The sequence below is a fragment of the Pelodiscus sinensis genome, chromosome 5 (assembly GCF_049634645.1).
Source record: "Pelodiscus sinensis isolate JC-2024 chromosome 5, ASM4963464v1, whole genome shotgun sequence".
Classification (NCBI taxonomy): Eukaryota; Metazoa; Chordata; order Testudines; family Trionychidae; genus Pelodiscus; species Pelodiscus sinensis.
This window is the reverse complement of record NC_134715.1, coordinates 63,133,360-63,151,497: the sequence shown is the minus strand read 5'-3', so window position 1 is coordinate 63,151,497 and position 18,138 is coordinate 63,133,360. Positions and strand designations below refer to the sequence as shown.

Here is an 18,138-nt window from a genome sequence, read left to right as displayed (position 1 = left end):
CTGTAACTATTACATGGCTTTATTGATGTAGAAGAAGAGAATGTTGTTCTTTTCTCAGGGCTATGCTGGCTCTGTAGGGTGAACAAGAATACAAACAAGTACAGCTGCTAAAATAGAAAAAATGTGTCAAGTTATTCTTCAAAGTAGAACTGCACCCTAGGACACACATTGTACTCTGAAGTCCGCAAAAGTGTGTGTTGGTGTGAAAAAACTATGCATGTTCAGTCACCTGTTTCAAGCTTGATAAAAGGCTTACTTTTGTTAGAGCACAAATTCTAGGATTTATGTGTCAAGTGCCTTATGTTCTAAATTTAAAAATACTTGGAATTTCCAAAAGTGCTCTCTAGGCCAACCAGAATGAAACGTAGCCAGCATGGACTGAAATCCATTCCAGTTCATCTGCCTTTGAACTTCAGGAACATTTTTAGCAAACATGGTTCAGCCATCTGAGAGAATATGGCATAGTCCTCTTATCTATGGCTCTCAGTTGTAGGAGTGTGAAGGGGTGGACTAGGCCCCAGTATCCCTGCTGTAGGCCTTTCCTTACCCTGCCCAGCCACAGGAGCAGAAGAGCAGTCTTCCAAGCATCAGGGTGCAGCAGGCTGATATAAAAGAAGCTGCTGGGCCAGGGCCTGCCAGTTCCTTCCTGGAGCTCAACCCTGGCAGACTAGCTGGTAAGCCAAAGGCAAACCCTTTGCAGAACCCTGGACAGGGAAGACTTGACCACAAGGCCCAAGAGAAAGGGCTAAACAGAGCAGCTTCCTGTGGGAAGTGGCCAAGGGAACATACCAGCAACCAACTTCTTTGAGACTCCGCAGGTAACTGCTATTTATAGGGTCCCTGGGCTGGGACCCAGAGGAGTGGCCGGGCCTGGGTTCCCCCCAACCCACAGCAGCCACAGCATGGAGTTACTGTGGTTTTCGTTTGTTAATTGTATGTCTGATAAGGTGTCTCATCTGCATGGTCTGGAGGGACTTCAAAGCCTACAGTAAAATGCTAAGAGGTTTTGTTTGGACAAGGGGAAAGGAATCATAATGCACATGTGCAAGTTGAAATTCAAGTTGAAGCAAGAAACCTTACACCTAGCACTTCCTAAATCTAAATTGCTTGACTTGGTAACTTTGTTTAAATATAGTTTATTTGGATTTAATTCTTAGTATAAGGTGTTGGTGCTGAAATACAAAGAAAAACTGATCAAAATAATCACTTAGTATGGAGGACAGTGCTTCTTGAAGTCTTCTGTGAACTATATGTGGCTGCATCATCTAAACAAGTGCTCTTTATTTAAATTGGAATACCTTTTCCTGGGATCTAAGTGATGCTAATAGTCTCGGGCAATGGCCATTAAATTAGAAACTTTCTCTCTGTTAACTCTTTATGGTAACATCTTAATGCAGGTTATTGGAAGAGGCCATGAGAGCATGCTTTAGTACAAGGGAAAAATGGCTGACTATTTTAGCCAACAACTAAAAAATCTGGCTACATCTGTACTGCGTGCTCTTGTGCAAGAAAATATGCAAATGAGGTGAAGCAGTGAATATCACTACACCTCATTTGCATACTTAACGAGCCGCCATTTTTCGCAAGGGGCTTTTGCACAAAAAGGAGCCATCTACACTGTTCCTTTTTGTGACAGAACGGCTCTTGCACAAGAGGAGGTTTTGGCCTCAATCTGTACGGGGCCTTTCCAATCTCCAAGTAACTCATAGTGGTGTTAAAAGCGTATATTCCCATTATGGCCCAAACTATTGTTTCCCTGTAGAAAAGTAGCTAAGAGGAGCTAAATGAAAGTTGTGAAAAGGGTGTTTGTGGCAGTATCTAATGACCTTTATGTGTATTGATAGAAAGTTTCTTTTTAATCTGAATTTTTAATGACTTTTCTCCTTCTCTTATGCCTCCAAGGGAAAGCTCAAGTTTGGAAGAAATAGTTGAAAAGCAAGGAGATGTGATAGATTATCTCCAACGACACAATGCACTGCTCAGCAAGAGACTACTAGCGCTAACATCTCAGCAAATGGGAGATTAGGAATATCCAGGAAGCTGCTGCTGCATTTCAGGTGGAATCCAAAGTAACAACTTGATTCAGAGGACAGAAATCCACTTGATTGCCTCTAATGGAGGTAGTGTAGACCAGTTAAGTTGAATGTATGAACTCTATTAGAAGTGTAAAATTTGCAGCTGGTGATACTGTCTATTTTGAACAGACACTTTGTTCAGAGTTGGACCTGAGCTCCCTGTTTTAATTTTGTTCAGTTGAGATTTTTTGCACTTCTGTAACAAACTCCAAACTACTAAGTCTTCTGTGCTTCTAGAACTCAAACGTTTGTTTTCCAGAATGAAACGTAGCAAGATATGGACTCTCTTGATTTGGAGTTTCTTATGGTTACTATGAAACCAAATATTGTAACAAGGTCTCCTTGTCTGCCATGATGAGTTTAAAGGGTATTTTGTTTCAAAGTTGCCTAAACATTCTTCTTCTAAACAAATAGGGAAACGAAGCAACGATGAAGAATCGGGTATCTGGCCTGAAACACATGAGTCTCTCTTGTATGCAGGAAAAACAGGATCTCATTTCACTAAACATAGAATGTAAAGACCAGGCTTGCAGAAAGATGATCAGATTGATGCCTGCTTCACAGAATTTCAGTGTAAAATAGTTAAATCAAATTTTTGTAGCAGTCCTAAGTGGGGTTTTATCTCTTTTTGCTGAGATTATTAAAAAAAAAAAAAAAAGTACAAATAGTGAAACTATTTTGCATACCAAAAACATCCAAATATTTAAATATTTGGAGAGAGCTTTTTTTTGTAAACTGCTCTCTAAACTTAGGTCAATACGCGAGAATTTATAATCTCCCCCCCCCCCCCTTAGGACAGTGCATTATTATATATAGCATTTTGTAGGAAGTGCTAGTACCGCAGATGCAACTATAGCCGCTCACATGGTTTAGAGAAAGGAAGTCAGTGCTGTCATTCTGACTCTGAAGCCAGTGGGGTCATATCTTGCATGGGAATTGAAAATTCTAATCCATTACTCAGTGTCTGTAAACTTCCATCTCTATATACTTGGAGAGAGTTCTCCAGAGAAGCTAGTCATTAAGCCTGTACACCTGCCTGCTTACAGTATACCCATATGACTCCCTGAAACTTTGTTAAAAGCCAGAGACTGCCATCTTATTTTCCAAATCTTACCGATCAACTGTATATCCTCCTCAATATTAGATAGGGGGACAGGCTAGCCTCTTAGCAAAGTAGGAAGCATCTGAGTAATGCTGGGAGCCTTTCAGAACACTGAAGGAAAACTACCCCATCCTGTGTTTGGTTCTGGGCCACAACTTGGTGTACAGTTTATTGTACTGTAATCACTCTCAGTAATGAGTGACGTACGATTACTTGTATTTCAGAGACAAGAAAATTGAAGACTTGCTGCTATCTAGCATTAATCTTTTCTCCCTTGCTGTATTTTTTTTCCCAAGAAAATGCAGCTGATTTTATATTGAATATTTGGGGGACATGTGAACATCTTTATTTCTTAGAACACTCAGGTTTTGATGTAACGGCATATACCCATTGTACATATGTGTCTGAAAAGCTGAGACTGTGACTGAAGTTCATGTACAATAAATGCAAATAAGGATCACGTAATAAAGCTTTATACTTCTCGTCTAATCTTCAGATACTTAAAATGGGATCTTTTAATTTTAAGGAATTTTGATCAGAATGGATATGGCCATCTAATCTTCAATGCCACATAACAGCAGAAAGGGCCCTTTCTTCAACAACTGCTGATCACTGTAAATCCCTGCTGAGAGAGAGAGAACATTATCTACTCATGAATAGAACATAGGCACCTGGACTAAAGGTAGCATGAGGGGGAAGGAAAAACTTCTTACTGGTTACTGTTTATCGGTGGGGGGACTACTCTCTCCTGGTGGGGCCTGCCATGGGCAGTGGGTTCACTCCCACTTAATCAGTTAACCAGCTAAACATAATGAAAGGATAGCCTGAGCAGAGCAGCTGGTGTTTTGTCTTACAATGAATCTTCCAGCTCTACACCAGTGAAGAAACGTGAAGCTCTGCATGAAGTAAGGATGTTAAATAGCGACTAATTAAATAGTTGATGTATTTTGCATTGACTAGTCAATAGGGTGCCTCTGCCTTTGAAGTGTAGCAACAAGGAGAAAGCACTGTGGGGAGTTGGAGTCAGATGAGGACTCCCTTGCTGATCCTGGGCTCCATGCAGCACTGCCACTTTGAAAGGGTTCAGGGAGCCCAGCATAAGACTTCACGGCGCTTCAAAGCAAGAGGCTGCAAGGAGCCTGGGGTTAGTGAGGGAATCCCCAGTGATCTGGGCTTCACGCAGTGCCGCTGCTTTGAAATGCCGCAAGGAGTGTGACGCTGGGCTCTCCTCAGTGTTTCAAAGTGGCAGCGCCTCATGGAGCCCAGGGCCAATGGGGGAGTTCCCAGCTGATCCCAGGCTACACACAGCACTGCTGCTTTGAAAGGTTGTGTGCAGTCTGGGGACACCCCAGCTGGCTCTGGGCTGCATGCGATGTTTCAAAGCGGCAGTGCCACTTGGAACCTGGGATCTGTCCCCAGGCTCCAAGCATGTTGCTGCTCTGAAGTACCCTCTTCTGCCCCCCTCCCTTGCTGCCTCTTTCTGATAAAGGCAGCAAGGGGGGGGGGGAAGCAACTTGTCACCTAGCTTGTCAACTAGTCCTTCACATCCCTAGAAGGAAGAGCATGTAGATTAAAATCCAGTGGTGTGACTGCAGCTGCTTCTGATCAGGTGTGGTCTCATCTTCTCCAGTCAACATGTGAGATGGTATGGCAGGCAGAGTATGTGGACAGCATCTCAGGCCCACTTGGAGGCCAACAGCTGAAATGAGCAGCATCTCCAATTAGCTATGGTGTTTTAGTTTTTGAGGGATTACTCCAAGAAGAAGTCCACATATTTGTGGTAGATTTTGTTGAGGGTTTCAGAATCCTGCACGAAGAGAAGATGGTGCAAATACTTAAATGTGAAGTTTATAGAGGGCACCACCAGGAATCAGATCCAGAAAGAGGTTTGGTCAGGGTTATGAGTTGCTTTGGGCTATTACTGCAGTCTAGTCTCTGTATCTTTCCCCTTGGGCCTCATCATCCAATTGCCTAGTGAGTGCCTCCCTAGTCACCATTCTTCTATAGAGCAATCAGTGAATTTTTGTGTGTTGACCCCAGGCTGTGCCCTGTGTACCACCTGATGCAGTGGTAATGTACAGTTGGATTGGGTACATCAGATGTCCAGGTTGTAGGATGTTGATAATCCAGGCCTATAAATTCTTTGTGCTCCTTGCTGAGGGGGAGGTGAAGGGCTAAAAGCACCACTGATTTTAATTGCCTGCTTTTTTTTTCTTATGGTTATCACATATAATGCACCAAGGACTCCGACGGCTGAGGACATAGATTTGTGGGAAAAGCATTGTACAGTTGGTTTGCAAATGTGTAATTTAATGACAGCCTTGTAGCTGGGTCTTGCCTGAGATGTTTTTTGTTTCATGTTGGCACAGTAGCTGGAGCATGTGCTGGGAGCAGCTCGTACTTCTCTTGCATGGGCTGGCATTCTTGAGAGTACATGCTGATTCTCCCTTTAAAAAAAAAAAAAACCACGCACGCGCGCACACACACACACGCGCACACACACACACTCTAACCTGAGAAGCTGGTCCATGCTCAAACTGACTTGAAGGCTCAGTTGGATGGTAGCGAATGTGTTTCCTGGCAGGGAGATAGTATGGCTGGAAATGCTTGCCTGGAGATTTGGCAGACTACAGTCTACCCACAAAAGGGAGATATGGCCAGGAGGAAGGCAACCTGGAAGGTATTGATTTGACTAAGTTAATTTGGCTGCACAGCTCAGCATGTAACAGCTTTATCAATAGGATGGAGTGCACCCCTCAGCTACAGGTGCCTATTTGCTCCTGGCTTATCTTGGTAATGGACTAACTGAACTCTTATTTAGTGCATGTGCATGCACCCCACCCTGAGCTCCCTGGATGTGGAGTATTCTTGGTCAGAATTTTCAATATTTACTGTTTGGAGCTATTCTACTGTACATAAATCAGTATTTCTTAAATGTTTTGAGACAACACCAAAAAATATTTTTATGTGGAACCCCTATGAAAATGTTCTTCTCCAAAAACAATTGTCAGACAAAAACAAAAGACATCGCGGCACACCCGTGAGTCGTTCATCGAACACCGTTTACGAAACACTGACATAAACTAAAGATGCATGAGGCCAAGACAGCTATGGTAGGTGGGAGGACTGTGTTCAAATCCATGCTCCATATCAAGTAGTATGAGTCTTCCACATTCTTTGAGTGTTCAAACCTAGGGAAGAGGGAGTGGGCTGTCCTACCTCTCCTTTCTGTAGGTAGCTATGCTACCTAATCAGTCCAGGCAAAATGAGCAAGGGAACATCTAGTTTAAAAATCCCCCTAGGACTTAGATTTGAGACAAGCAGGTTCATACCTGGATTCAAGCAACAGGTTTTTTTTGTTTGTATTTTTTTTTCTTTTTGCTTTGCCTTTTTGTTTCTGAGCCTTTAAGGTAAGTCATCTTAATACTTCATGTGTTACTTCTCCCAAATAATGTGAATATCTAGACCAGTTATACATTCCTACAGTAGCTAATATGATTGTGGGTATCCTGCAAAGTGATTTCCCCTCCCTCCTGCTTGTCAGTGGAGCAGAGGAACTGGTTTTAAGTGAACTATGTTATTACAGTGAGCCATATGATAGAATACTGACTAAAAGTACTCTTGTGCCTGGTGTTCAACAGTAAGAAGAAGGTCCATTCTTCCCCCTCCACCACCACACACCCTGAGGATTTTCTGAAAGTATAAAGCAAGGTGTTGGGTGATCTTTAGTTTGGCCACCAAATCATCTTTCCCCTTGCTAAGAACACAGGCATGACCACAAATGAGGCATTAAAAAAAGAACACAGTCTACCGTACTGTAGCATATGTGTAGCATGCATTTCAGGTGGCCAAATAATAATTACAGGCAGTCCCCGGGTTACATGGATCCGACTTACAGCGGATCCCTACTTACAAAAGGGGTGAGGCAACCCTGCACTAGCTGCTTCCCCCCAGCAGACCAGGGAGACACGAAGCTAGCGACCCCTCCCCCAGCAGACCAGGGAGACGCAGAGCAGCTTTTCTCAGCAGACACCTCAGCTTGAGAATAAAGGACTGGGGAAGTGAGGTGTGGGAGAATAAAACTGAGCTCTGGAGAAATGTTTGGCTAGAGTTTCCCCTACAATATGTACCAGTTCCGACTTACATACAAATTCAACTTAAGAACAAACCTACAGTCCCTATCTTGTACGTAACCCGGGGACTGCCTGTATACTGAATCACTGCTTTATAAATCCCATAGCTCCTGGCTTTATTTCTGAACCAGCTGGTCCATTTCTCCTTGTTTCTGCTGCATTTTACATTTAGGTAGAGCTCTTCATTCCCGTATGCTCTGCACCCTGTGAGGTACTTATTTCGTATGTTTGAAGCCCAGTCAGATTTGGGACCAGGCGTTAACAGTGCACAATTGAAAATACAGGCAGTATGCAAATTAGGTAAATATCATTATAGTTTCTTCAGACTAGCCATATGAACACCTATGCTCATGTGAAACATGTACTAGGATAAGTAGTGATTGCAGTGGTCTTGTTTTGGGTTTAATTTTTTAGCCAAGGCAAACCTCCAACAAAAAAGCATGGGTGCATAGTTTCCATTGGACAGGGGCAAGTGGGGCATCTAATGAACTACAACTAGCATTTCCTGTTATGTTCTACTTGTTACTTGGAAATCTCTTGTTTATTCTAATTGTATTTGGCATGGCATTGCCAGCACTTAAACACACAACTTTATGCGAGAGTAGGAAGAACTTGGGCATTAGTTTGTGTATTCAGCTACTCACAGGCATAAATGTTTGCAGGCCTGAGGCCTTTGATACTAGGATCTGTAGGATCAGAGCCAGGGCAGTAAGAACACAAATGTTAGGAATTAATCATTAACACAGCAGTGGTGGCTATGAAGTAAATTGCATAGTATGCATTTTGATTTGCATGTATTAAAATCTGTGTTGCAGGATTTTTTGCTTTTTTTTAAAGTGTCTTTAATTCTCCAGAAAAAAATAGTGCTATGAATACTGTGCTAAAAGTACATAAAAATCGAATTGCACCCAAATGTGCATTATTTAATTTTATTGTGTTTTGAGGTACTGCTTGTGTATGTTAAGCACATTCTAAGCAATCAACAAGGGAAATTCCAAAGGAGCTCTCATGTATGAATGCTAGGTAAAGCAAAACTAATTTTCCCCCAAAAGACATTGGTGTACAGGTATGTCTTTTTGAACATGCATACATTTTTCTACCTAAATGATGTTAGTAATATATCTTATCTCTTGCAATAAATAATCTTTCACCAAATTTCTGCTATTTCAAGATATTGTATAAGTTTGTATCTGCTCTGGACTAACCACATTTAATTAACAGTAATCAAGGAAGAAAGCCATTCAGCTGGCAAGCCAATCAACAGCCTAACCCTGAGAGTTAGGCAAAAAAGCACCACTACCACTGGACTTACCTAAACACTTAGGGTACGTTTACACTACAACGTTAATTCGAACTAACTTAGTTCGAATTAGTTAATTCGAACTAAGCTAATTCGAACTAACGGATCCAGACTAAAAAACTAGTTCGAATTAGCGTTTTGCTAATTCGAACTAGCATGTCCACATTAAGTGGACCCTGAACTGGGGTTAAGGATGGCCGGAAGCAGTGCCTGCAGGGCATCAGAGGAGGACTTAGAGCGTGGAGCTGCTGTCTCAGGCTAGCCGAGGGCTGTGCTTAAAGGGTCCTGACCCCCACCCCGGACAGACAGTTCTCAGGAGTGCCCCACTTGCAAAGCAGTCCTGGCTTGGAGTGCCCTGAGTGCCCACACTGGGCATATCACAGCACTTGGCCATCAGCCTGGCTGCACTTGCCGCAGGCTGCCATCTGGGGAGAGGGGGCAATTGCGGGAGCTGCAGGAGAGCTTCCACCCCCAGAAGCCCGCAGAGCCAGCCCAGTCCTCCCCATCGGGGGCTCGTGCCCCATTCCTCCCTCACCTCCTTCCACTTACCCTTCCCTAGCCCCTCTTCTTGATGTACAAAATAAAGATAACGTGTCTTCCAAAATGGAATCTGTCTTTATTGAACAATACTGGGGGAGACTGGGAAAAGGAGGTGGGAGAGGGGAGGGCAACTAAAATGATCAGGGGTTGGGAACAGGTCCCATATGAAGAGAGGCTAAAGAGACTGGGACTTTTCAGCTTAGAAAAGAGGAGATGGAGGGGGGACAGGATAGAGGTCTCTAAAAGCAGGAGTTGGGTGGAGAGGGTGCATACAGAAAAGTTCTTCATTAGTTCCCATAAAGAAGGACTAGAGGACACCAAAGGAAAAGAATGGGTAGCAGGCTTCAAACTAGTAACAGAAAGTTGTTCTTCACAAAGCAAAGAGTCAACCTGTGGAACTCGTTGCTGCAGGAGGCTGTGAAGGCTAGAACTGGAACAGAGTTTAAAGGGAAGTGAGATCAAGTCATGGAGGTTGGGTCCATGGAGTGGTATTAGCCAGGGGGTAGGAGTGGTGTCCCTGCCCAAGGTTTGTGGAAGGCTGGAGAGGGATGGCACGAGACAAATGGCTTGGTCACTGTCTTCGGTCCATCCCCTCCAAGGTCCCTAGGGTTGGCCGCTGTCGGCAGACAGGCTACTGGGCTAGATGGACCTTTGGTCTGACCCAGTACGGTCATTGTAAGCTCAGGGCTCAGGGTCGGGGGTCTCACTGGACCCCCTTGATTCTCTTGCACACCTGCTCCTGGGTGGCCAGGCTGGCAGCTCTCCTGCCCAAGCCGGCCACTTTCCTGTGCCTAGTGTGGAGATCGTGGACGAGGTCCACGATGTCCGCACTAGCCCAGGCGGGTGCCCGCCTCTTGCGGTCCCAGGCAAGCTCCCAGGAGCCGCCAGCCTGGTCCCAGGAAGAGGGGGAGGGCTGGGGGGCATCAGGTGGGTGGCTTGATCCGTGCCAGGTGCAAGGTCTGCTGGCTGGGTGCTGGCAGGCTTGCACCTGGCACGGGCACTGTAGCCAGCCCGTGCCCATTTAAGGGGTCCGGGGCCGGGAGGAGGGCAGTAGAGTTTCCCTGGTGTTGGCCAGAGTGGCCACCAGGAAAACCTGGGGAGGGCTAGCCTCCCACTAGTTCGAATTAAGGGGCTCCAGACCCCTTAATTCGAACTAGTAAATTTGAACTAGGCTTAATCCTCGTGGAATGAGGATTACCTAGTTCGAACTAAGCGCTCCGTTAGTTCGAATTAAGTTCGAACTAACGGAGCGCTAGTGTAGCACCTATGAAAGTTAGTTCGAACTAACGTCCATTAGTTCGAACTAACTTTGTATTGTAGACATACCCTTAGACATTGCTCCTGAGTAAAAAGGTATGTTAGTGTTTTTCTATCATAATTGTTCTATGGTTTACAAAAATATATTAGTTGATCACTGTTACTAGAAAATGATAAATATTAGCAGTAACAGTGAATCAGAACAAAGTACTCATTTGTTACAGGATGGTGTTTTCCTTGTACAGAAGAGTTAAAATATTGGAGTTTTGCTTATTAAATCAAGCATTTGTGGGTCATATTTTATTCTAGGTTACACAGATGTAAATGTACTTCAACCCAGAGCAGAATTTGTCTGTGTATGAATGTATGGTTTGTGTATGGGGAAGCATTGCCAGACTTCATTCTTCTATAATTTCCTTTTCCACACTGAAAAGGAAGAAGTTTATCATTTGTGAACATATTGCTCTATTTCCTGCTGACCTGGTTTTATATAATTTTGTATTTCACTCTAAATAGCTCATGTAATGTAAAGATTTAACAAATGTTATCAAACTCATTTTAAGAAATGATCCCACATAATCTGATTCCTTTTGTTTTGGGATGTTTAACTAGGCTTAAAAAACCCACAACTTACTGTGGGAGCTTGAGAACAAAAAACTTTGGATTATTTTTTAAAGCAAGTTCCTTATATAATTGAGTTCTGATTTTTTTTTTCCCCAACAGTTTCCATCTGTATCTGTTCAATTTTAAAGGCTTACACACAATGGCTCTAATCTTGTGAACTCCCAGGCAGGGTCTACTCATGTGGGTTTGCTGTGGTGGGATTTGGGCCCAAACAGGGTTGCCAACTTTCTAAATTACACAAAACTGAACCCCCTTCCCTGTCCCTTCTGAGGCCCTGCTCCTCCCATCGCCCCATCCTCTGTTGCTTGCTCTTTTCTCATCTTTGCTTTCACTGGTCTGGGGCTGAGGATGAGTGGTGTAGGAGGCACAGGAGCAGCCACCAAGGGGTTCTATACGCTGCCAGTGTTCTCAGACGCTGCTCCCACAGCTCCATGGGATTTGCCGTGGGACTCGGCATATAGGGAGCATACAGAGTCTGGCTGACTGCCCCTGTACCTAGGAGCCATGTGGAATCTGAGCAGGGAGGGAGCCTGTCTTAGCACCACTGCCTGCACTTTTAATAGCCATTCAGTGGTGCTGATGGGAGCTATCAGGGTCCTTTTTCTACTGGGAATTCTGGATGCCTAGCAACCCTAAATCCAAATGTCTGATACAATTGTAGGCAATACCAGAGTCTCACCTGCAAAAATCCATTTTTCTAAATAGGCTTGCTTGTGTGTATTCTACACACCTTCAACAAAAAACAAAACACCCCCACCAAAACACCCTGTACATAAGTCAAGGGTGATCTTGAATGGAGTTGAGCACCATGTTGTTGATCTTTTCCAGGAATAAGTTAATGCTAATTTTTATTCTAGATTAAGAACAAATATAAGACCAGTACTTTTATTGCTGAAGTTGCTGCTTATCCTAAAATAAGGGCAATGACATTTCATTTTATTTGTAGGAAAATGTTCAGTTTTCAAGACTCGCAGAACAATTAGATTGACATTTAATTGAGTCTTGGAAATGTGAAATAACACGTGCATCCCAATGCAAATCACATTGTGTTATCGTGACAAGAGAAAGTATAGTCATTTGATTATATTGTCTTATAAGTTAAATGCTAGCTCACAGTAATAATTTCTGTGTACCAACATTAGAATGACTTTTATGCTTTAAGAATGCAAAGTCTGCTAAAATATAATTGAATAACTGATTTTTATTTAACTGTGTCAAATTGAGTAGGAAAAGTTTTACGTTGATATGAAATTTACAAAACAAGCTAGATAAAATGCTTAATTTTTCTTTGGATACAGGATCATTTACACAACATAAAATTAAAAATAAAATGTACAAAGTTTATTTAAACTGAGATGTTATTGAAGTGCATAGTATGTTTACAAAATATACAGCCACATAGGTATTTTCTAAACATTAATAACAATCAAAGATCATGACCTATGATTTTATTTAGCTGTTTTTGTAGTATGCAACATGACTTTAAAAAAAGAGCTAAGACATTCAGAATTTTTTTCCAAAATCTAGGCTGAACATTTTTGCTTCCAAAGAAAGGTTAGAGGTTAACATTTTCTATCCATAAATGAATGTGCACTTATAACTATCTGGATACATTATGCTTTTCTTGAGATTATTAAGAAAGTTAAAAGTTAATTGCATAATTATAGCTACATATAAACATCCAGAACCACCATAAACATTAAAGTCCACATATTTGTCCATAAAATGTAACTATTAAAGTTATTTAAAGAATTTAAGATTTAAAGAATCACCATTCTTTATTAGGTATTTATGTCTAAATAGAAATACAGACCTATTTGAATGGTAAACAACTATTAAAATAATAGGTCTTTTGGTAGCATAATATTGGTCTAATTTTTTAAAAATTTTCAAAGCAACAATGGTTTGCTGGTACCTACATAGTTAATTTGTTGGTGTTTGAAAAACAGTGACTATCTTTTTATGGCACTGGTGATTTTCCAAAGTTCCTGAAAGGAGTCATTTGTGATTCCATTGTTTTTCCCAACTTGGAGAAATCTGAAACTCCTGTGAAGTTGTTCCAGTAGGAGTCTGATAAGGTTCTGAATGTGGTGATGGCTTATAGGTGGACACCTGCACTGATTAGAAAGCTGCAGCTATCACATCACATTTTCTTGACTGGTTTCCTCTTTCATTCTTCTTTCTGTTAGAAAGTATGGTTTGGGAGAGGCAAAAATCAACACTTGATTTAAAATCACTGCATTGTCAATTTTAGTCTTCTTTAAAGAGATTTATGGATGTTCAGAAACTTCCTACATTTTGATACAAAAGAAAGTGTACTGACTTTGCAAAACTACCATGCATTTTGTTTGTAACTCTTATCAGAATTCCTTCATTTATTTTGATTGTATGAATTAGATACCACACTTATGCTTTGTTTCAAGGAGCTGTGAAGTGAAGGATTTTTATTTTTTAAATCAAAGGTGTTCTTGACTTCGGGTCCAGGAAGGAATGCCTTTTTAAGTTTCTTTTTCACTCTGGTGCCACATTACCCATACTGTTTTCCTTTTAATTGGTGGACCTGATTACTGCAGAAAATCAAGGTTAATTATTTTCTTCTGTGGTTTGTTTTTTATTTGTACTGGTTGAGCAGGGTGTTTATAATGGAAGCCAATATCCTTAAATGCAGTGGTCCTACTTTGCTTATTTTGCTTCATTTGAATCAGGTAAACAGTAGATATTTGACTCAAAGGGCATCCTTTTGTTTAAATTGGTTAAATAAGTAAATCATTCAAAAGCCATTGCTGTTTGTGTAGGCTTGAAGGAGACTGTGGATCTCACAATGCTGTTTCAAGTGGTCTGCTAGGAAGGCTAATAGATCCCAACTACTGAATTTCCAGATACATTACAACTGTCTCCACTACCTACTCAGTTTCCAGAAAACAAATGGTAAGCTTTGCAATAACAGCTCTTAGGTTCATATTTCCTTCTATCTAGTGCTTAAGACACTGGCATAAGACTGGGAAGATTTGGCTCTTAGGTGCCTAAATTTCTGTCTCTGGGCATGCATCCTGGTGCCTGTCCTATCTAACCTCAGTGTGAGGGGAAAATAGGTGACCCTCCTTCTAGCTCACATTAAGGGCTTGATATGGTGGTTTACTTAGAGCAAGGGTGGCCAGCGCATTACAGAGAGCCAAAATAGTGGCGGATACAGTGCAAAGATCTGAGGGAAAGAAGTTGTTGAGCAAAAAAAGGAACAACAAAAAAACCACCCCAAAAATGCTGCCCCTTTAAGAGCCATGTGTGGCCCAAGCAAGCTTCTGATGGCCACAGAGTGAGATCTTGCTGCCCAAGCGATGCCCTGCCAACCAAGGGGAGAAGTCAGAGCTGGGGAAGGGAGAACAGCCGTGGGTGTGGGAGCGGCAACTTTCCTTTGAAGAGCCGTGGTTTGGCCACCCCTGACTTAAAGCATGCCTAAGAGTTGATCTACACTGGAAACTTATATTAGCATAGCTGTAGATACTTTTTTAAAATCACCCCCTCCCCAAGAGATGGGGATATTACGCTGATTTTAACCCCCAGTATAGATGGTGTTAAATCAACAGAATTCTATCAATTTCATTATATACTTTTGGGCAGGTGGCTCAATGGGAGAACCCCTGCTGTGTCAGTACTCTTGTCTACATGGAAGTGCTCCAATTGTGCAGCTGCAGCATTTTAAGTATAAAATGATAGCCTAGCTCCATGTAAAAGGTGGGAGGAGGGGAGGCAACAGCAGTGGCTTCCTTCAAAACTGCTAGTCCAGTGGCTTGGGCACTCACCTGGGATGTGGGAGATGAGGAAAAGAGAGTTGAATAAGGATCTCCCATGAAAGTGCCTGAAGTAGTGAACTGTAAGCTATTCAGATGTCTTTTGTTAAAGTTTTTTTCCATTGAAATAAAATAGTATCTGGGCCAGAGTGTGTGTGAAGCATTCTGCAGAATAGTGATTAAGCTATTCTGGGGCTCACACATAGGGACTTATGTCATCAAGGTTGGTGCATCCCCTACCTCCTACTGGACTGGAGTGGCCCCACCTTCCATCCAGTCTTTAATCGGTTACAGTTAACAAATTAAATGGGATTTTACATCCCTTACATTCCTACCAGGAACAAGTTAAAATCTAAAGTGGAGTCCTCCACATTGTAGTTGAGTACCTTAACAAGCAAGCTAAGCTATAAGGGAAGCTGCCTCTTCTACTGGTTATCTTGTGTAGATACCTAATCTGGGTGTTGCAGTAACTGGTTGTTCTAATCTAAGGCCTAACCTGCCTGCTTCCAGTTGTGGATTACTATTTAGAAGGCTCCATGTGGTTGGATTTAGGATACACCCTTTTGGTTAGCTCTTTCCATTGGCTCCTTAGCCTCAAATGTGGTTTTCTATGGATTCCATTCTAAAGCAACTCTCTCTCCCCTTCCTTGTGTGGAGAGCCTAGGTGCCTCACTGGGATTTGGAATTGCAGCGATTTTCAAAGCACCTAAAAGTAAGATTTTGCAACATTCCACACTGCATCATTGAAGTCTCTGTGTATCCAGGCCTCACTTCTCCATCTGTAAAATGGGGATAATAATGCTTGCCTTGTGAGTCTTGCCTGTTTTAGCTTGTAAACCTTTGGGGTTGGAATTGCTTCTTACTATAGGTATGTCCGGCTACAGTGAGGTTATGATTGTTGTTGAGGTCTCTAGATGCCATTATAAATAAAGATAATAAATGGCAAGTTTTAGTAAATATATAAAAATATACTTGCCACTTAAAATTGGAAAGGAAATGTGAATTCATAAATAAAGCCTACTTAGGATATAGGGCCTGTCTGGGTTCCCTTCCCCCCTCCCCCAGAAGCACTGAGTACCCACACATCTAGCTGAAGATGTTTACCCTTCATACACCCCAAAATCAAGCCCTGTAGGGTTATTAATCTTTTTTGCTACATCCCTGACTTTGTTTCTAGAAATCAGCTCCCTGAATGAAAGAAAATAACTTTGCACATAGCTTTTAGTTGGGCAAATGGATATGCTGTACAGGGCCGAAAGGGAAGAAAAAACCAAAGTAAGTGCTTATTTATCACCCACACAGTGCAATCTGAAGCCAAATGTATGATATTTCAGGGGCACATTATGGAAAATGCAGTCTGCACAGAGACTCTCTCTAGTCTGTAGATCAGTGGTCACCAACCAGTAGATCGCGATCTACCAGTAGATCTCAGAGGATCTAAGAGTAGCTCTTGAGCCCTCTCTGAACTGCATGCCTGTGCCGTACATATACATTAGATTTCCTCATTTGAGGAGCAGCTACTTACCGAGCAACAGCACAGATTAGTAGCTGTGAGAAATGGTGGGAACTTTTTTTTTTAAAGTAGCAGTATAAGGATTGGGGATAGCAAGTGATGGGAGAGGAGGAGAATAGAGAGGGCGGGGGTTCAAGGAAGGGGCGGGGCGGTAGATCTTGGCTTGGTCTGTCATTTAAAAAGTGATCTTGGGTGTAAAAAGGTTGGAGACCACTGCTGTAGATGCAGGATGGGGGGGAGGGGGAAGAAGAGAAGGAATGTTGAGTCCACTGTCTTAATCAGGACTGAAATAAGTCCTTCAGGAGTGACTCTAAGTCCCCTACTCCTAGACTAAATTCCACTATCCCCTGCTGTCATTCAGCTCACTTAACGCCTGCCCGCTGAGTGAGCTGATCTGATTGCTTAGCTGGTTGTTTATGCTGACACTGATGAGGGATCTTGTCTAGACGGTCTCCTGTTAAAAGGCAGGCAGGTGTGCAGAGGTGCTCAATCAATATTGAGGCACCAGTTGGGTAGATCTCCCTTTGAACATCTTTACACACATACATGAGCATGTTTTTAAATCTGAACTCTAAAAATATTCTAGTTACTGCCTCAATGCAATGTTGGAATAAATCTGAGGTTATGCTGAAGATATTTTAATCATTCCTTAGGCTTGCAATCTTCATGCTTTAGGCCAGTCCAGCCAGTTGCTACTGAGTGGTAATATGGAAACAAAGATGTCTTTAAATAGTTTTGGGAGTGGTGTGTGTTTGCTTTATGCAAGATAGAAATTTTAATCATGGCATTATCAGAAGCTCTGCTTTTGTCTTTGTTTACACAGTATCAAATGCTTAGCAAATGGAGACTTCTTGGCTCCTTCTAGTACAGATTTGGCCAATATTTATTAATTATGCTGACATGCCTAGGGCTAGGACATTATCTTGTTTATAACAGTTTAAAAGATACAAAACAATTGACTGAATGTTTTATTCATTCTAAAATTGCATGCTTCCCAGAAAGGGTGTCTTGGTATCCTTTTGATGCCTATCCTACTATATTTCTATAGGCTACCTGTGTGCATCTGGAGTCACTGGAATGTGTTTGAATATACACATTTAAATGCATATTCTGTAATCAGCTATAGCATAGACTATAGAGCATTGTTTTGCACTTGCATAGTCTTTTATCCAAGGATCTCAGCCCCTTGCTGACACTAATTAAGCTTCACAATCCCCTTTGAAGCAAGTAAGTGGAGAACATTAGGGCAAAGAGTAAGAGATCGCTTACCCTTCGCATAGCAAATCAGTTATGGCTACAACCAAGAGCGCTTGGTGCCTAGGCTCAAGCTCTCATTACTGGCCAGTCTTTCCTTTTTAAACGTTTGGGGGTTAGTTTTGCATGCAAAGAGAAATGTATTCAGGAAAATTAAATCTAGTACAGTGGGAAGTATTTTTAGCTCAGCAGCGTTTGATTGGAGAACGTATTGTCTATGCAAGGAGAAGGGAGTTTGCGTTTGCCTAAGGGAGTGCTAATGTGGGACAGCACTTTTTATCCCAAGGAGTTAATCTCTGCTGCGGAATGTGCCACCGTTAGAAGACTGTAATCAAGTCCAATAATCCTAGCACACATGGGGGATCCTGGCATGCAGTTAAAATAAAACAAGCTCCCCCCTTACTGCTTTTTCAAATGCCTGTTTTCAGAACAAACATCCCAAGGCCTCGTGCCCAAATGTAGCCTCCTCGGTTAGTAGAACGTCAGCTGTTGGCAAATGCGAGCCGACTTGGGCAATGCTGTGGCGAGGCAGAGCACGGTCAGCCGCGTTTC

The 18,138-nt window shown here is 42.3% G+C and overlaps 1 protein-coding gene and 1 non-coding gene across 3 annotated transcripts in view; one reads left to right on the top strand and one right to left on the bottom strand.

The window, feature by feature from the left end:
* Nucleotides 1-3,469, top strand: part of TMEM192 (transmembrane protein 192) — a 57,570-nt gene extending 54,101 nt beyond the window's left edge. For both annotated transcript variants that reach the window (XM_025186073.2, XM_075930156.1), the window contains exon 6: nucleotides 1,903-3,469. In XM_025186073.2, coding sequence (XP_025041858.1) covers nucleotides 1,903-2,026 — 124 coding nt within the window. In that variant the 3' untranslated portion in view covers nucleotides 2,027-3,469. The remainder of the gene's footprint in view (nucleotides 1-1,902) is intronic.
* Nucleotides 3,470-12,207: 8,738 nt separating this feature from the next.
* Nucleotides 12,208-18,129, bottom strand: LOC106732214 (uncharacterized). The gene is made up of 2 exons (XR_001368474.3): nucleotides 17,990-18,129; nucleotides 12,208-13,213 (listed from the first exon to the last, which is right to left on the bottom strand). It is a non-coding gene; the product is annotated as an uncharacterized LOC106732214 (transcript).
* Nucleotides 18,130-18,138: the final 9 nt, after the last annotated feature.